Below are 20,697 nucleotides of genomic sequence, written 5' to 3'. Positions count from 1 at the left end.
GATTGTTCATCTAAGGTATGTTAGACTAGCAGGTTGGCTCTTCCAGCTCACCCTGGGAATAGGTTTGGCCCTAGTCAATACAATGAGACCAGCTCTAATTGTGGGGTCACACCATAATATCCACAGAATCTCAGATATAAGAAACCCTAAAAGAATTGCATACTGGCCACAAATGTTTTGTAAGACCAAGTTCCTCACTACAGTACCATGAGGAGATTTAGGCTTTTGTGCAAAAGTTTTGGATACACATGGCAGAATTTCCCCTTGCGTTACACGTACTCTTCCTGGGCCTTCTGCTTAGGCTTTCACTTAAATTACTCCAACATCAACATCAAACTAACCTATATATGGCCTTTCTGTGGTTTGAACTGAGCCTAACCTTCAAAGGTAAAATACCAGATACTTACTGGCATTCCCTGAAGCCCTGCATCACCTGGAGCTCCAGGTTTTCCTGGTTCACCCTGAAAAACATTTTAAGTTGTAATTTATGCAAATCAAACAAAATGGAAAATTTTATTTCTGGAACACAGAGCTGGAGTACTTTTGGATCTGTAGCATGGGAAAGTTCATTCAATTACCTTAATGTTGCGCATGAAGCCACGGGCAGCAGCACAATAAAAAGCCACAAATGAGTGAACAAATCTAGGGCACTACCAAAGCTTAGATATATGCCAACTGTGCCTTACTTTTGCTCCAGGCATTCCAGGGATCCCTTCCCGGCCATCAACTCCTGGTAAACCCTTGAAAGAAAAAAAAAAAAAGGAAAAAAAAATAATTAATGTGGTGTTGGAGTTATTTCACCCAAGCAGTCTGATACACAAATTAGCATGACATGAAGCAAATGAAGAAATGAAATATACATACAGACTCTCCTTTAGGCCCAGGGAGACCATTTATTCCTCTTGTACCTTGAGGGCCCTAAGAATAATAACAATTTTAAAAAATGAAAATAAACACCTTGAAATGACAGATGCAAAGAATGTCAACACATACTCATTCAGATATGCATTACTTTGAGAGTACCAATTATGCTGTATGTTTATATAAGTAACCAACGTTTGCAAGTCAACAGGAGTTGAAATTTGTCTGGACTCACTCTTTCTCCCTTCGGACCTGCCTCTCCCAGTGGACCTCTCTGTCCTTGATCCCCCTACAGGAAAAAAAAAAAGATTACTTTAGCAATAAAACCAGAATAAACTTACTTGTATTTATTATCTGAAACCTCCAGTAAATCAACAACGGTACAATTCATACTTGGTTAAAACAGACATCTTAAACTCATACTATGTTTAAAAATGCAGTTTCTTAAAACTGCAGCTGACAGCTACATTTTAAAAAAACACAGCTGAAGCCATCCCTTAGGAATCCAGGAGTGTCTAAGCAAAGGATGTTGCACTCACTTCTTCAACCCATACAGTTACTGGCTATTCCAAGCATAAATTCCAGCTGTGAGAGTAGGGAGTGGGTAAGAATTAAAAAGCAAACAAAGAAAACACCACCAAATAAAACAAAACCCCAAAAAACCCCACCACAAACAAAAGGGCACAAACTGCCCTGTACAGGTTTTGTTCTAATGAATGAATATTTTCCAGTTTAAAACCTGAAAAATTCCAAGCCACCCTAATGCACAGTAGCACTCAGAATGACGAGGTAACAATAACATACTAAGAGGCTAAAATGTGTTCATCTACCCCATAATTCCTTGGGGACAGTAAGAGATTCTGGACTTGACATCACTGTCATATCATTTGTTCACCTGTGGGGTATCAATAGAATTGGATTAATCAGCGGCTTTTCTGATTCACAGCCACAAAGTTTCAGGACTTAGTATCTAACTGGGTAGACCCTGGGAAGTGTTTGGCTAACGCACACTCTACTTACAGGTGCACCAGGAAGACCTTGGGGCCCAGGCTCACCATCAAGCCCACGAGCTCCCTACAAAACAAGTAGATAACACAAGACATTAAAATGAAGTGCTGAAACACTAACAACTTATGGTCCCTCCTGGTTTGCTGGGAGTTGCAAATCCTCTACAGCTGAGGTGTTTTTTAAAGCTCTAATTTAAAAAAAAAAAACCAAAACCAAAAAAAACCAAACAAAAAAAAACCAAAAAAACCCCATGAAGGAACATTGGCAAACTTTTTTTTTAAATATACCTTGGTTTTTTGTGGAGTTATGAAAGCCAATATTTTTTAACTATGGAAAAATGTCATTCAAAAAATGACATTCAGTTCATTCTCTAAAAAATCATATCAGACAGCAAGGAGGTAGACCTTTTCATGCTACTTCAGAAACTGTGTGTGTCTTCCTTAATAATACTATATCTTTTACCACATAATAGAATAGCATCAAAATGTGAAGAGAAATCATCAAGTGCAGTGCAGCTATTTTTATCACCTATGTTTCAAGGAAATGATATAATTGCTACCCTGTAAGTAATTTTAAATGGAGAGAAGAAAAAAATGTTTTCGAAAAAGATTTACAAAGAATAAGGAACTCCTTTGTCAAACAGACGTAGTAAATATTTCAAATAGATAAAACAGCACAAAAATGTAGGCAAATAACTATGAAAAATTGAAAGATACAAAGAAGGTCAGAAAAGCAAAGTAACAGCTTAGCAAATGTGTCCAAGAGGTTAGGAAGGAACACTCATGAGAAGATTCATAATCAGGACAAATTTGATGTTGTTTCTGAACATAGACAATCACAGAATAAGGTTTCTGTGATTTCATTTCTGGAGAAGGAGACAATGGCATGATTGCTACATTTTACTCCTTCCAGAAACTTTTACCATATAGATTTAGCAAGATCATAAGAATAGAAATGTAAGTCAGTTTTGAAATAACAGTTAGAAACACTTTGATGAACAGCAGGAAAATTACCCAGCAAAGTCAGAGCCCATATAAACATGAATCCCACTGGCAGCAATTTAAGACACAAAAGATGCAAGAAACAGAAAGAATGGAAAAAGAACAAACTCTCAATAAAAAATCCTGACAAAAATTGGGACAGTGGAAGCAAAAGGCTTCAGGAAGATGCAAATCACAGGAGGGAATACTTAATAAATTTTACCTTTAAATAAAACATGCCATAGTTTATGACTGCTATAAACTTGCTGTCTTGCTAACTACATACTTGCACATATGCCAAACTATTATAAATCCAAGGACCAGAGGGAAAGGTGTGAAGAGTACGTGTACTTCATTAATCAGAAGGACCAAGCTTCCCTCCTTCCTAACCAGAAGTAGAGTAGCTGTAGCAATACAGCTGGTGGGGAGAGAAAATGCAGGGGGAAAAAAAAGGAGAAATTTAAATAAGCTTTAAAAACATTCAGGGTTGTACATTTTTTCATCCAGGCCATTTTATGGAAAGAAACGTTAATACTCACTTTGGTGCCTTTAGGTCCCATTATACCAGTTATACCTCTGATACCTAGAATGCCCTGAAAATGAAAAGTATATTCAAATTATGCTTAAATCTTTTCATCAGAACTGTCCTAGTTTTCAGATGGAAGACTCAGAGTTCTACATGCTTTCTTTATGCTTATTTTACTATTTTCTTAGTATAGTATAAAAGGAGAAACCCAGCTACATCTGTATTAGAATATTTAATTTATATGGTAATTTGATATTTTACTAGTTTAAGACTTTTTAAAATAATAACAAAACTATCAACTTGAATGCTACAACTACAAATATGCCTTAAGGACTGAAAATCACACTGATTTCTCTTCTTGATTACCACAGAGTTGAAGCATTCTCCCTGTGCAGCTTGTGTGAGAGGAACACATGAAGGCCAGATTTGCAAAAGTGCTAAGTTGTCTTAAGTGGGGTATAGGACAGATGCAGGAGAAAGATACCATCAGACTTTATAGAACCCTAGAGGTAGACAAAATTGGGCAAGGTTTTTGAGAATACAAGTGGTAGGTTTATATGCCTGCCACACCCAAAAGGCTGGACTGTGTAGACATCCCAGTGCAGCAGGATATATCATAACTATCATCACTTCACTTCAAAATACAGTCTCATGGGAAAGTTGGCTTTAATTTTTTCTCTTCCTGAGAGACTGAAACTACATGACATGTCTCCTCTCTGCAGAGACACCAAAGCCTCAGTCATAACACGTTTGCCCTGCAACAAGAAGAATGCACTACAACTGTGTTACAAGAAGAATGCACTATAACTGTGTTAATGAAACAGCTACTGGCAATTCAACACAGCATAGGCAAACCTACTCCTTGACCAGACTCTAGATCGGTAGCCCTTTTACTTGCTCCTAACAAAGTTAGATGGAATCTTGCACAGAACATATAAAGCTTTGTCAGCCCAAAGGTGAGAAAAATCATGATAATGCAACAGTGACTACAGCAGCCCAACAAGTGAGAGACCTACAGTCTAATCCTTGTTCCGAGATGAGAGATGGAAGTAGGCACATTGCAGTACCCACTACTTTCTATCAAAAGCAACACCTCTCCCAGAGGTGGCTATCTTATGCAAGTCTTCTTGTCAATGCATTACATAAAACTGTTGGATGCTGCTGTGGAGACCAGATTCCTAATCCCTTCTATGGATCTGAGCCTTACATTCATTTATGTAAGAAACATACAAGAAAATACAACAGAGTATACAGCCTCTCCATCTGTGCCTCTAACACATTGTCTAGCCCCTTTTCCACACGTTGTCTATCTGACATCACTTTCTGCATATTATGAATCCTACATTTTAATAAGAAACAATTATTTTAAAGCTTGTTTGTAAGTCATCAACTGGTGAAACAGCGAAGTGAAATGAGTAATGCATTTAAAAAAAAAAAAAAAAGGAAAGGAAAGTCAATCTCTAATTGGTTTTTAATTCTACTGTGTTATTTCACAGTGACTGAAGAACTTTACCAAACCAAGTTAAATGTTGTTTTATGTTCATAGATAATTCTGTAATTTAGGATTTGGATATCATGTGCATCAAGGTAAGCTCCTGTATAATATCACATCTGGACACCAATGGCATTAAAGAAATAGTTTCACACCTCGGGGAAAAAAAAGCCTAAGACTCCATCAGAATATAAACTATAGAAATTAAATGTGTTATGTCTATGCCTATTTCTCTTACTTAGAATGACCCCTTTATTCTTCTCCCTATTGCCTGTTCAGCTGTGGTAACCATAAGAAGAGCTCCTCACAAGGAAACAAGCTGAGGCGGTATGTGCCAGAACAGAGAAGTCAAGTGAAGCAGGACAAGAAAATAATACAAAAATCATAGGTGTGATTGAAGGATGCTTCTTCGGTATGCGAAAAGGCAAAAAACTTAAGAAAAAAAGATTAAAAAAAATAAAAAAAGAAAAATCTGTTCTTCAGTGGCTGCTACTTCATCCTCAAGTCTTACCTAAGCCTGAATTTCACAGTTAACCATGTTTTAAACAAACACTAGCTTTGCAAGGATGAAGTCAGCATTATCAAAATTATGGAAAGGAAGGCCAAGGAAAAAAAAAACAAACCAAACCAAAAAAAACCCCAACTACTTGCACAATCTAAGCACAACACAAAATTTAGGACATGAAATACTTTTTAAAATAAGCCTTTCCATAGAACTATTTAGAGCTTTGTGCCAAGTGATAATGTAGCTTTTTGGAGAGACTTAAATAATTCTACTTTCACTCACAGACAATATGGCAGAATAAAGAGAAAGGTGTGTGGAGATTTTATAATATCTGTTTTCCTACAATAAGAAAGAAGAAAAAAAGATATGGCATAATAAAGCAAATGGGTAACATTATTTAAGAGGAAATACTTTACTGGAGGGCCTTGAGCTCCCACTTCACCACTGGGTCCTTGGTCCCCTTCTTCACCCTGGGAAAGCAAAAGGAATACATCTGTAGCTAATCCACACCATGCATATTGCTCTCTCATCGTAGGAGGTACATTTACTACTTATTGTTTTCTGTCACCATGTCCCGCTTGAAGGAAATCCAAATGAAGTCACACTACTTCCTCAGAACGTAGACAGATACTCATTTAGGTTCACATTCCATTCAACTATTAGTCAAAAGGGTAATTTCAAAGCAACCCCAGTATAAAGAAGAATAATGATATTTTATTCTTAATCTGTCATTCCTTTGTTTCTTGACTTTAATCTCTCTTGTTTTCTTGTTCTTTTAGACTAAAAGTGTAATGAAGGTATACTCATATATGTGAACGGACTGGATATATATATGTGAACGGACTGCATATGCTAGTAGCTCTGCATCACAATACCACATTGTGCTTCAGAATCTTTTGAAAATTAAAATGGAAAAATGCCTTATCTGGTCAAACCTCTCTCATACAATGACAGTGCATGCTAATGGAATGACAGTACTTACTGCCAGTTTAATTTGCAAAAAGGGATTTTGGAGCATAAGACAACTGCTCAACATCCAGGAAAAAAATAGGCAAGCTGTTTCTAATAAACTAATATTCCTTTCAATATGCTTAGGAATAGAGAGCAGGGTTTTTTCAAAAAACTTTTCTCTGATGCTTTTCCTCCACCACTGAAGAATGGACCAAGGCTGTGCAAATCTTCTGAACTTTTCTTACAAATATTTCAATATTAAACAAGGTTCATTTAAATGAAACACCTTAAAAGAGTTCACATTTCAGTCTTCAAGCTGAATCGGACTTGGCCTCTTTACTATAGTTATAATCTTTCTTTGCCTATGAACTTGTACTGTGTCCTTTCCCTCTCAAATACATTTTTCCCTCTCATTCTTCCTGTTACTACTACTCATCTGTGCCACAAAACAATTTACTTGGAAAATCCACAGAATTCTTCTGATTTAAATGTTTGGAAGTTTTCCAATTAATAAATTTTACTTCAATTTTTGCCATGAATTCCATAATAATTATAATTAAATCGAATGATCAAAATAAAAAGCAAGAGTAGTATGACTGCTGTATCATAATAAATACAAAGTACAAGTGAATAAAGAATAGAGATATGCCTTTGGTTACTCTGGAGCATTATGATATGTAGTATCTCTTCATGTATTCTGGTAAAACAATTAATAGTTCTAACAAAATATAATACTGTTTTTGATGAAGAGGCTAAACTACTATTAGCTTGCTAAAAACAACAGCAGTTTCTCTTCTTTTTTTTTTTTTTTTTTTTTTTTTTACCTTATAACCTTGTTTTCCGGGTTCACCAGACTCTCCTTTTGAACCTTTCTGTCCCTAAAAGAAATGTAAAAACCATAATAAATAAATAATTAAGAGATTATTCAAAATTAAAATACTGAGTTTTGCGAAACAGATGCAGACTCCTCAGAAATATCTTGCTGTTCCCTCTGCAATCCCCATTCACCACTGCTTCCTCACCTATTCAGTTAACACCACATATTAAGTACCACGTTCAAAAAGATCTGCTCCTGGATCTAACAAGGCTGTATTTCTAGACAGGTTAGTATTTTTTCTTATGTTACCCCATAACAATTTCCTCAGGCCAACAGTATTCCTAGAAACCAGCAAAGAATACATTAAAAAAAAAAAATCTTAGCTAAAATGAGACTCAAAAAGTGTTCATTTCAATTTAGTATGTTACAGGTCTCCCAGGAAGAGAGAAAGAAGGAAAAAAGACTAAGGATTTGGGAGAATATTTAGAGTTTCTGGAGTCAGACTACCAATGGTGCAGAAAGTGAACAAAGCAATCCTTCACATACTCTAATCTTTTCAGGACCACACATAAATTTTACCATGAAGACTACAGCAGTAGTAAGAGATTTCAGCAAGAGGTTATTTTGGCAGTCAAGAGTTGAAATAACCCTAAACATCCACACTGATGCAATGTTTTTTGAAATTAACAATGAACTGCCCTTCTGTCAAGCTAGCAATTACCCTCCCTAGTGCTTTGAGACAGTATCTCTGTAAGGAATGCTTGAACAAACAGATTCTCTTACCTTCATTCCCATTAAGCCAGCATGTCCTGGGCGGCCAGGTGGACAAGCATTGGGACACTGGAAAAGCATCCACATAGTTACTACCACATAGGTTGAATATGGTTGTCTGACATTACTTTAAAAGAAAAAAAAAAAAAAAAAAAAAAAAAAGGAAAACTATCTTACCAACGGGTCACCATCTTGCAGGCCAATTGTTCCCTAAATCAGATGAAATTAATCAAAGTCACTAAAAGAGAAATAACCAGACCTGACTCATTAGACAATACAGGCATCAGACAAAACAGAAAATACTACTATCTGAAGCTGGAATCAGAAGCATAATCAACCAAAGGATATCCAACATGAAAAGCACCTAAACTGTAGGACTTTTTTGTAGGATTGCAAGTACCTGCAAAATCCTGTCCTCTAACTTAGATCAACTTTTTTGCAAAACAAAATATTTCTATTGGTTTTTAAGCTACCTAAAGCATATTTTCTATTAAATATAGAGCAAATATATCCAAACCCCATGAATTTCCAACAGAACCCAAGACAATTTCTGTAATAAGGATAACTTTTACTTTTCCTACTTACTAGCGTTCAGCAAAAGATTCAGATCTTTACAGAGAAAATAATCTTCCCACAACACAAGTATTGGTAGACAAGTGAGATGTCTGGCAGTTAATGGAATTGCAATAAACTAAGAGATCAGTGTACAAGATGGACTCAGTCAGGGGAAGACCATTCCAGATATTAAATCAAATACTTGATGGAAGGTAATGGGAGGCTTATGAGACACAACAGGGAGAAATATGATTTCACAGCAGCAGCTGGATTCTTGACAGCCCAGTGGGAGAGAGCACACTGTTTCAGAGAGAAGCACAGGGGAGTTTAAGGAATGAGCTCATCTCCTTTTATACAGAAGGATTTTAAAAAAGCTGAGGGTATGTTTGGGTCCATAATGTCATCAACTGGAGTGGGATGGTGGCACTTCAGAAATCTAAAAAGGACAAAACTGTCAAGGAATAGAAGCAGCATATGCCATTACTGAGAATTTGGTTCTACTTCTTTCCTAAATACTCTTCTCTACTTTACCATTCACATTTTTTACAATGCCTCTGACAAATCTCTGGCAACTTTCATGAAAACAAGAAACATGGCATAAATAAAGCGTATGGATTTAGGGTCTGTCCAGCAGAGGAACAGTACAGCTTTTAAAAAGTTGTTAGTATGACACATTTCCCAGCAGTTTGCATTTCACAGCACCCAGCCTCTGATGTGTCTGCCAAGCGCTCCGTTTTATCTCTCCAGGCAGGTAAATAGCCACAAGACAAAGGCATAACATACATCCCTCCTCCCAAGAGGCTCAAAGAAGATAACCATTCCCCTAGAGAGGCAAAGCACTGGTGTAAAGCTTTCTACTATCCCTTGCAAGTAGTCAGCCCAGTTGCAAGAAAGACATTAGAACTTAACCCACCTGGAGGCATATATTTCTGGCTCATGAGCCAAAGATTAAATTTTTCTCCTCCTAACAGAGAGGTCTACCTCTGCTGAAGTCCTACTGGTGAGGCCCAACAAAGACTACATTTACAGTAATACTATAATTCACAGGGAAGTTTAAAACCTGTCAAAGTTACAGTTTTCAGACCATTTGCAGAAATGGGAAGACATCATGACAGAAGTTTTCAGTTTGCATTTCAAACTATCTTTTATAACCATAAAGACTAGAAACTTGCTTTCTAAATGGAAGTTCAAATGTTGATATGATTAAATGAGTTGTATCTCAGGCTTTGAACACAAGCCTCTACACATTATGAATTAATATAGCCTGCTGAAATCCTGAACTCAGTATTGAGCTGTAGGACTTGAGGAGAAGTTTTGTTCAAGCAGCAACAATTCATAATTCATACATTAGCACATATTAAAGACAATCACTTACCCGAGGACCTGGTGGTCCTGGTGGCCCTGGTGGCCCTCTTTTTCCTGGATCTCCCTAAAAAAAGGTAAAATAATTTTGTTGATTGATAGTAATAATGACAACCAGCAGTTACATATTCATACCACACAACAACAGTGAGAAATTAAGTAAATACAGAATGACAGGCGAGGTAGCCAACTAAAATGTTGACCCACAACATGGCTCCCATAGTAGAATGGGAAAAATGATTTTTTAGTAGAATGGAAGCCATGTTGTGGAATAGGAGCCACAAACAAACAATAAGTTTTCATCTGCTTTAGAAAGCTGAAACATCTAACCACAGGATCATCTATGCATTCCTCTATCCTATAACTGCTAATTAAGTTCTGAATTAAAAGAATCCTAGTAACTGGCAAAAATGCTCAAAGCACAGAGAGGAAAAAAATCCCCTTTTTCAGAGCCCAAGAGGAATTTACCAAGTTAGAATCTTCTCCTGCGTGAAGTTTTGATGTCCAATGCTTTCAGAAGTAAAGACAACACAGAACACCTGCAAATTATTTTTTCTGAATGCTTTTAATTAAAATAAATCTAATATTCTGACAAGGACCATCTTTTAACTTAATACTGTCATTTCAATATTATTTTTTATATGTTATTAAATCATAAATGAAATGAACAAGATTAATATAGAAAAATTATACACTAATCCTCACAATGCATGACCTATAGAGCCATAGGTTTAAAAAAAACTAAAAAGGAGTATTTCTTTTCTACACAATGTATAATTACATTGTGGGACTCATTATCACAATGTGTTGTGGAGGCATGTAATATAAATGGATTCAAAAAGGGACTGACTACATTAATGGCAGATAAGCTCATACATAGCTTTTGAAAAAGGCAGCATAGATGCAATTTCTGATTCAGGCAGTCTCTGAACTGCCAACTGCCAGAATGTGGGACAGTAGGACAGAAAAATGTCTTTTTACAAATAACGTGTACACTTCCCTAGGTATCTATTATTGCCTTTGCTACAGACAAGACAGTGCACTAGATGGATCATCTTCTGAAACAAATTGGCAGTTTTTAATATTCTTTTTTTAATTCATTTATATGACTGAGCGCAACACACAGGGAGAGGTATGCATTAAAAAGTAGGCTACATTAAACAAAATTTTAATGTTATTTCAGATTTCAAGTAAAAAATTAACAATTGGTTTCAATTTGCATTTCAGTGGTAACGTACAGAGTCAAAATATGACAGTGTGCTGAAACTGAGTGCACAGTTTAGCAGTAAGGTCAATAGATGGAGTCACACTTAAAATGAGACTAAGAAGAAATACTGAATGGCCACGTTCACTGATACACAAATGGAAAACAGAAACAGTACGTGGTCACGTACCATAATGTGTATGTGAGAAGACAGGAGTAAAGCTAAAGGTCTGCATGTAATGTTAAGTTTTACATTTCCTGTACTTCTGGCGGGTTTGCTTTTTGATTTTGGCTTTCCTTGAATAAGATGAGAAGTAGAGTATGGGACACTATATAAAAATTAATTCTCATCTAAAGGGTGGCCCTGGCTTTGTGCTATTCATTGTTCATTATTTCTGATGCGCTTCAAACACAATCTTTCCTCTACCAGTGATAACTGTAGAGGAAAAAAAAATACATTTTCGAGTGGTGTTATAACCCAAATAGTGTTTAGATGGCACAGCAATTAGTCATTTTTTCCATAAGTACCTTCTAGGAATTGAATAAACCTACATTTTTAGCAAACACAGTAGTACTTACAGGTGGACCAGCACGACCTACTTCCCCAGGAAGTCCTGCTGCACCAGCTGGACCCTATAACAACCAAGTTAAATAGTATTTTTAAACCATACAATACCTCCATAACAAGCATCCAAGGCATGAGAATATGTAATTCTCCCGAACAACAAACTATGCCTTCAGACACCAGTATTCTTGCCCCATATACCACAGACCTAAGCAACCTCAATAGTAGCTGAAGAAAGCACACATAATAGACATAGGAACATCAGGATTAAAACAGTCTCTTTTTTCACTGAATTACTTTTTATTACAGTATAATAGCTTTATTGAATATTTAAACAGACTCATTAAACAGTGTATTTATGAATTGTAAAAATGATACTTACAGGTGGTCCAAGAAGCCCCTTACCCTGTGAAATATGAAAAAAGGTCAGAAATGGGGGGAGAGTTCCACACCTATTCAAGTTGTTTGCCAAGAACAGAGTATTTGGGATAAAAAGGTACAAAAAACCTGATGCTTGATTCTGCAAAATCATTTTTAAAACTTGTTTAACTAATGTTAAATATCAATTTTATTATTAGGTAATCGATATCAGGAGAAAAATTAAATTATTGATTAAGTTGCTTTGCAGCAGCATTTATTTACACATATATACAAATACATATACTTCCACAAAGGAATAAAGACACTAAGGCCTTTGGGTTTAGCTAATTATCAAGTACCATGATAAACACATCTATGCTATAATCATTTCCTTCTAACAGTGCATTTAAACTGATAATAAAAGAGATTTTTTTTTTTCTCACCAGGTCTAAATCCATTAAACTAGTGCTTTTTGGTAATCAGAAAGAACACCAAACTGCTCCTGTTTACATTTTCCATCAGTATTGCTCTGAATCATTTTAATGAGAAGTGTCCAAGATAAAAATGTGTTTCTGCCTATTTGGACAATACACTCCCTCTTAAGAAAACAGATCCCTCAGTCTTGCATTACTAAAGCAAACGCATAATTTTATGGAGAACAGTGTCAATGATGTATATGAACCACTGGCATATAAAACCACAAAAATACTTAAATCTTCAGGGGATTTGATGTAATAAAGCGCCTGGGCTGAGTGGCGTTTAAAAGCCACAGAATATCATACCAGGATTGTATCAGCAAGGTTGTCTTTAGGTGCTTGAGATTTTCCCTGTTATATCAAGTTTTCTATCAGAGTCATTCCATTTGAACCATTTAACACACAGCAGAAAGTAAACTTTTTCACCTTGCATAACCTACATAATTCCTTTGCTGTTACTTAACGCTCCCTTGCTGCAATTCATTATATTATACATGTCTATACATTTGACTGTACAAACCAAACTTTCACTGCATCACGTATCTGCTATTATAATATCACCTGCCTCTGAAAGAAGGAAACCGACTACTTGCAGGTTCTCACTGGAATACCCCTTGCTAACATGCCCCTAACAGCATCAAGAAAAGTCGGTGATACCAAAAGCAGCTACAGCTATTGTGTCCAGCCCACACACAGGCCCAGGAGAAGCCAGTCTCCCCTTCTGCCCACTCCACTGCATCTCCTCACCCTCCTAATTAGGACTCCAAGAAGCAGGGGCTGTCCCCCAGCTGCCCATGCCTCCCCCTCACCCAGCTTCTCCACCCTTCTGGCCACAAACTCCCTGCAAGTGGACCAAGTTGCGGAGTTGAGAGCTCCAGGGCTATCAGCCAGTAAGGACCTACACAGAGCAGTTAACGATCCCAACCAGTTGCCCATGTTCCAGCCTCTGTCTGTGTCCTAAAGGGGAAGCATCTCCACACAGCCTGAGACTCCAGTCTTACATCCCCAGATGCCTGCTGCCTGTTTGGAGGTGCTTATCTGACCCACAGAGCACATGGAGTGCAGGGGCATGGGCAGTAATCCACAGTCTGTAATCACCTGGTTCAGAGACACTTACCCTGTAGATCTGGTAACTACCTCCCATTGTCAGCACAGACCTGCTGCCATCCACCACGAAGAGTCACATACCAGTATTTGTATGTGTACCCTGTGCCAGAAGCTGTGCTTTAGTAGACTTTAAAATACTTTCAATTTCTCTATCACTAAATACACACAATCCTACCCATATGTCAGATCTGTAAAACACTAGCAATAGTATCAGCTAACAGAAAAGTTAGAGGGAAATTAGAGAGAATGGACTGAAGGGTGCAATACATGCACTGAATGTAGCAGCCCCAGGTCCATTTACCATGGCCAGATCGGAGACATCAGCATATTTGGTGGTAAATTACTTGAAGCAATCAGAAATTTTCCTTAATTTTGTGAACCTGTCATTTGAGAGACTATCCGCAAAAGAGGTGAGACAAAGGGAGTAAATTAAAACTAAATGATGAAGCAGGAAAAAATAGAGGAAAGGGAGAGTAAAAGATAACTGAAGATTGCCAGGATACATTCTGGGGAAGAAAGGGTGACAGGAACAGAAAAGCAAACATTGTGTATAAAACTTTAGATACTTAATATTCTTCCTTTCAGTTACCCTGAAGTCCTAACTTGGCCAATAAATTCCACTGGATGAGCTTGAAAAACAGTGATAATAATTTGAAACTAATTAACCGTGTAGCCAAGGCTTCTGACTTCCTGTTTGAACTGAGCATTTTTAACAACTTAAGCAAGGGGGTTTTGTGAGAAATGAGGTCTTTGGATAACCATCCAGAGACTAGTCCACTTGCAAAAGGCCACCGACTGAATTAAAGCAGTGCATAATTACACCTAAATACTCAATTAATCATGTAACTAGTATGCAGACCCATACACGTGCTTACTATGTTTCTAGTCAATGAGGTCTCATGGATCAAACCAAAGACCTGCAAAGGTTCAACAGACCCATTACTTCACGCTTGTAGTAAGATCTTCTCAAGAAGTCTCTGAATCTGAGAACTAGAACCATCACACTCCAGCACTACCACTTCTACCCTACTTTTTCTTTTTTTTTTTATTAGGTTTAATTACTCCAAGTTTAATCTCACTAAAGGTGGGATGACCAGCGTTGGCCATTTTGAGAAACTTCCACTAACTGCTTTATTTCTTCAGCAGCTTAAAGCCATTCATCAAAAGGAAAGCCTCCATAAATGGAATTTCCCCGAGAGACTTATTCTGAGCATTAGTCTTTCCATGTGGATTCAGCACATATGGGTTAACAACCATGGAGCTACAAAATCAAACACTAGGCTTTTTCCTAAAATGTGAGGTCTAAGGATTAATCTGAACCTTAATAATTACAAGAGTCAGGACACAAGGTGACCAAGTATATCTATCTTTTCTTTACCTTTAAATAACTAAGAATTCTCATTTCCTCTTTATAAATATTCCTGCAGATTCACCTTTAAATACAAGGTCCAGTGGCTTATTAAGCAGAGGCAGAACAACTCCAAAGGCAATCCCTACTGAGGTTCACTGAAGCGTTATCACCTTAAGGCTGAAGTCTCAGGGCAAACAAAAATCGCTCAACTTTGAAAAATGGTCCAAAATCTCTTCAGATTCATTGCTTTTACAGTCTCAAAACATGGTCACAAAAGACCTGAACCAGGTAAGTGCTGCTCTGAACAGAATCAGCGTTCTACCTTGAAAAGTTAGCCCAGTTTGCTGCTTTCCCCTAGTAACATCTCCACTTCTAAGTTGAGATTAACCTTGTTTATGTATATTTTATACACCCACTTTTTCTGAAGGCTCTTAAATTATTCGTTCTCACGTTAGTCTGTTAACAGTGATGTAAAATCATCAACCCCATGCAGCGCTACAGGCTTGGGGAAGAGTGGCTGGAAAGCTGCCCGGCAGAGAAAGACCTGGGGGTGCTGGTTGACAGCCTGCTGAATATGAGCCAGCAGTGTGCCCAGGTGGCCAAGAAGGCCAATCGCATCCTGGCCTGTATCAGGAACAGTGTGGCCAGCAGGAACAGGGAGGTGGTTGTTCCCCTGTACTGGGCACTGGTGAGGCCGCACCTCGAGTCCTGTGTTCAGTTTTGGGCCCCTCACTACAGGAAAGACATTGAGCTGCTTGAGCGTGTCCAGAGAAGGGCAACCAAGTTGGTGAGGGGCCTTGAGCACAAGTCTTATGAGGAGCGGCTGAGGGATCTGGGGTTGTTCAGTCTAGAAAAGAGGAGGCTGAGGGGAGACCTTATCGCTCTCTACAACTACCTGAAAGGGGGTTGTAGTGAGGAGGGTGTTGGTCTCTTCTGTCAGGTGGCTGGAGATAGGACAAGAGGAAACGGCCTCAAGTTGAGACAAGGGAGATTTAGGTTAGATATTAGGAAAAATTTTTTTACTGAGAGGGTTGTCAAACATTGGAATGGGCTGCCCAGGGAAGTGGTTGAGTCACCATCCCTGGAGGTATTCAAAAAGCGAGTGGACAGGGTACTCCAGGGCATGGTTTAGGGGGCATGGTTAATGGTTGGACTTGATGATCTTGAAGGTCTTTTCCAACCGAAATGATTCTATGATTCTATGTGTATTTTCCCCAAGTCAGTTTTTATTTCAGTTGACAGGCTAAAATACTACAGTATTTTAACCTAGTGTTTCAGTAATTCAGTTTTAATTCCCCATATTTTCCTCTCCCATAGTAGTTCTTTTCACGTACGCTTTTTTTCCACATCATCTGAGTAACATATCTGACAGTTAAGCTATCTCTTCATTCCAGCTACACATTTTAAAATGCATTGCAAATGACCCAGAAGTTATTTCCCCATCTACTTGACAGCAAAAAATGAAAATAAACAAACAAACAAAAAACCTCAAATCCCTAACAGAAAAATGGAGGGCTTTCAGTCTACCTAGAAGCTACCTCAGTTCTGCTATTTTCTGTGACTAAATTTAGCTCATATATTGAGTCTACAGATTGACCACCCATTATAAAAGTATTACCTTTTTCCAGATTTTCAGGTAAGAAACAGCATGCATGAAAATTAAATGTAAATGTCCACATCATAGAATGATTCATCATAAGTTTGAACGTGTCTTTAATGTAATGTCTTCAAGAATAACATTATCATTTCCTCTCTGGCCAAATATCAAAATGATTGTTTAATATAAATTTAATGAAAGCTAATGGGACAGGGTCAAAAATACAAAGACACGGTCAAAGATACAGAATTTCACAGCAAGGAGTGCTATATCAGAATACAATACCTCTTCTATTTAATTCCAGTAATTTCTCCAAAATGAACCTAATTTTTAATTAAATTTTAATTATGTGCAGCCCTATTACAATTTCATGCCAGTCATCTTGTTCCATTACTCATTTTTCTTGAGGTTTTTCCTGGTTTCCTATATAATCTATATCTCTATATGCCAACCATCATTCACTTCTTCAACCCTGTAAAATTCCTAAAATTCACAATTATTTTCAGCCCCCAAAGACAGATGTTAAATTCATCTGCATGCCAACTGGAACAGTACTCTTTGCATGTCCTTTCTCATATTTTGTCGTTTTCATATGGAACAGCACAGGAAGTCCCATACAGCATTTACACTTCAGTGATCCCATTTAAACACATGGCAAGGAGCTGAAACAGGAATAACTGTAGACTAATTTATGCAAATAAAACATGGGCTCTCCTGTCTCTACAGCATTTTCACAAAGAGATAGAGAACAATGGTATGCATCTAAAACTTGTGACCACATCACAAATGCTCCTTTCTTTTCTACATACAAACCAAACATGTCCTTTTGGTAATATCTGCACACTTTGATACAAAGACAAAAAGGTTCCTTAATGTACTACTTTAATATCTTATGAGTTCTTTGAAACCTCAGAAATAGTTTCTGGCTTTTCTTCACTACATTTAATGGTAAGAATCCTTCATATTGATACTTAAAGTCTAAAAAGTCTCTTCATATACTAAATGTATTACTTACCGGAAGTCCACGAGCACCTGGCAGTCCTGGCTCACCCTTTAAAAGATAAAAATTGAGTTTTTCAAGAGGCATTAGTATAAAGCTTTGTAAACAACATACAGGAAGATGCTCTCACCTTTTGGAGGGTATCATTTAGTGGACATATTCTGCAAGTATTATTCACTTCATTAACGCTATGCTGGTTTCAGTGAGACTTGACAGAAAGGAAAGACTTTCTCAATATTAAAAAGATACAGCCTTAGGCCTTTTTCCCCCCCCCCCCAAAAAAAGAAATTCAAACAGGCTGGTTACTCTGACTTCTGATGTATATTTCATTTGTCTGATTGCTGATGAAGTCAGGTTTCACTGTTCTGGTTCCCACTGTGTATTACTATGACCTAATTACAGTACAACAAGATGGAAAGAGCCTCACCATTACTGAAGATGCTCAACCTTAATGTCATCAATGCAATGCCACCATTCCTTACTGCTGGCTGGGGGAATGAAAGTTGCTTTGGACTGTGTGAAAACGGCCCAATGGGTCTGTATTCTATAGATGTTTTAATATTGTAAGAAAGGCTGCAGCATCTCATTAGTTGCACAGAGACAAACAAAAATCCTGCTTTAAAAAAAAAAAAAAATCCCATAATTTCATGCATAATTTTGTTCTTACCTTCTGTCCTTTTGGTCCTGTGGCTCCACCTGAGCCATCAGGTCCTGTGAATCCCTTTGGAAGTAATGTATACAATGTTAATGCAAAGGTTACATGGTTTTCTTAATCACAACAGAAAACATTCTAAAACATAGAATAATGAAGCTATTAAATGAGATAAGTAACTGCAGGAGACTTACAATTCAAATGCCTATTTACATGTACAGATAGAACTGCCCAAGTTCCAAGTACTAGCTTCTGGTGACAAACATCAGTGCCTGTGATACGTGTCCTTCAGAAATTATTCACTTAAATCACAATTAAACTAAACACGTGATTTCACATGATCTTATTTCGTCTTAATGGGAGATCGATGAATTTAGTTCATGGTTCAGGTTGAAAACAACTGTCAGTGTTTTCCATTTCAAATAAACCATTCATTGACCAAAAAAAAAAAAAAAAAATCAACAAAGCTGCCGGGCTGGATTTGAGGTTAGTCTTTGAACCACACTTGTCTATCTGGCTAAAATTAAAAAGCAATCATGATATTATAACTATGAATTCCTTTGGAGTTCTTTTGTTTTCTTTTGTTTCCAAATTTTTAACCAGCTTATATGGCTTAGAAATTTCCAGATATCCATAAGAAAAGCCTTGCTTTTACGTTTGTCCAATACTTTTGTTTTTTGGTACACTTCCAGCAATTTAGTGTTGACCCAAAGGGGTGTTTTCTCTGATAATTTGCTTTTGAAAGCTTACATGATCATTACGGGCAATTACTGTACAGTATCTTTACTCAGTCTATTAAACCTGACACTGAAATAGTTTGTGAAAGAAAAATGAGATTTAAAAAGTCAGAACTGCCTCACCAATTAAACATGGAAGAAGGTATTATAAATCTAAAACCCTAATTAAAAGTTGAATGCACAGTGGGAGTATAATAAGGTCTCATGTTTTCTCTTCAATTGAAAATAAAAAAGGTTCACCATTTCAGAACACGGTATTCTAGTATATAGTTTCACTCATCCACTAATATAAGGGAATATGCAAGTGTGAACAAATATCAAAAGCTGAGCTGAGTTTAAAATGTTCTGTTTCACCTGATTGTGTTACTACGAATTCTGGCAAGGAAAACAAAACCAGACCTTAAGTGAAAATTACAGGAAGGCAATGATTTTTAAAGATCTGCTTATGGGTTTTTGACATGTACAAATGGGTTGCGGTCCTTTACTGTTTTCAGGAAAAAATTAAGTGGTATGAGATACCACTCACGGCAAGCCCATTTCCTCCTACAGACTTGAAATTTGAACAATTTAACTAAAGGCTGTTTCAGCTCCATGCCCACTAAATCTCTTTTCAAAAGCAAATTAAAAATTAACCTCTAACAGTATTGCAATCTTCCATAAATATGCTTTTTCATTTACATAATTTGCAATATTCTCTAATACACTAGTTTTTTGTATATAATCTTTATTTTTGACATTTAAAATTATAAAAGTATTCTACCACTTACATAAATTAAACATAAGCTTGCCTGCCTCCTGGCAGAAGATCTAAATACTAACGTAACAATCTTGCTTCATAGCAAGAAATGCTTTCAAACACTGCCCTCGAGAGAAATATGAAGTTTCCCAGAAATGTATGAAGGTGTTTTCATCGCCACTAACTTATTCAAGAGATACAACCAAACAGGCCGTCAACACTGGATGATGTTTAAACTTTATTATTCTGTGATATTTTCCACAGAGAAAGGAAAATACATTAGCAGGTACGAGCTCTGCAGTGGCTGAAGTCTAGGAGGTTTTTCTTTAGAATAACAGCTCTACGGAAATCACAGGGTTTCCTCAGAAACCGAGTTAAAATTCATTTTTAAGCTTCAATTTAGTAAAAAGTTAACTGTACACTTTACCATCAGGCCTACAGGGCTGATCTAAATGATTTTTTTCCCCTCCTGCTTTCTCCGGGATAGGGAAGGAGAGGCTAACAAGACCTAAAATTACTAAACACAAGCCCTCCACAGCCCCCTTAGGCCATCAGACACCAACTGCCCAGAAGAGGCGGTGACCTTGCTGCCCAGCTCTTCGCTCCACAGGGAGCAGGCTGCTGACCCGAGGCTGCTTCACAAGGATGCAGCATGGCCTCCTCCCCACAGGACCGCTGCTCAGCACCCTCTCCAGAGCAGGGTGGCAGCACCCCACAGCCCTTGCGCTGCTCCTCAGCTGCTGCCCCGGCCACCCTCAGCCCGGCTGTGCTCCACCAAGAGAGCACCTTTTAGCTTGGAGCACCTCTCCCCCAGGCGTGCCACTGGCACACACTAGCAGCTGTGAGGGAGCCAGGGACCCCAAAAGGAGGTCGTGCTTCTACAGAAATAGACTAAAACCAAGTATTTTCCTTAAACTTAAAAAAAAAAAAAAGAAGAAGAAGAAGAAATTCCAGAAAGTCAAGCGTACTTACATCAGCTCCTGGCTCTCCAGGCAGGCCTGGGGATCCTGGTTTGACTGCATCCCCATCTGGACCCTTGAGGATTTAAATGGACAGTTAGGCATGTTTCAGAGAGGGAAGCAGA

At 37.6% G+C, this 20,697-nt stretch overlaps 1 protein-coding gene across 2 annotated transcripts in view; it reads right to left on the bottom strand.

The window, feature by feature from the left end:
• Positions 1-20,697, bottom strand: part of COL9A1 (collagen type IX alpha 1 chain) — a 70,625-nt gene that overhangs the window by 27,894 nt on the left and 22,034 nt on the right. For both annotated transcript variants that reach the window (XM_052781795.1, XM_052781794.1), the window contains 16 exons: positions 20,586-20,648; positions 18,156-18,209; positions 17,504-17,539; positions 11,980-12,003; positions 11,612-11,665; positions 9,842-9,895; positions 8,089-8,121; positions 7,924-7,980; positions 7,148-7,201; positions 5,789-5,842; positions 3,389-3,442; positions 1,882-1,935; positions 1,097-1,150; positions 865-918; positions 687-740; positions 408-461 (listed from right to left, as the gene is read on the bottom strand). In XM_052781795.1, the coding sequence (XP_052637755.1) occupies positions 408-461; positions 687-740; positions 865-918; positions 1,097-1,150; positions 1,882-1,935; positions 3,389-3,442; positions 5,789-5,842; positions 7,148-7,201; positions 7,924-7,980; positions 8,089-8,121; positions 9,842-9,895; positions 11,612-11,665; positions 11,980-12,003; positions 17,504-17,539; positions 18,156-18,209; positions 20,586-20,648 (807 nt within the window). The remainder of the gene's footprint in view (positions 1-407; positions 462-686; positions 741-864; positions 919-1,096; positions 1,151-1,881; positions 1,936-3,388; positions 3,443-5,788; positions 5,843-7,147; positions 7,202-7,923; positions 7,981-8,088; positions 8,122-9,841; positions 9,896-11,611; positions 11,666-11,979; positions 12,004-17,503; positions 17,540-18,155; positions 18,210-20,585; positions 20,649-20,697) is intronic.

Source organism: Harpia harpyja, chromosome 3, assembly GCF_026419915.1.
Source record: "Harpia harpyja isolate bHarHar1 chromosome 3, bHarHar1 primary haplotype, whole genome shotgun sequence".
Classification (NCBI taxonomy): Eukaryota; Metazoa; Chordata; class Aves; order Accipitriformes; family Accipitridae; genus Harpia; species Harpia harpyja.
This window is presented reverse-complemented; position numbering and strand designations above follow the sequence as displayed.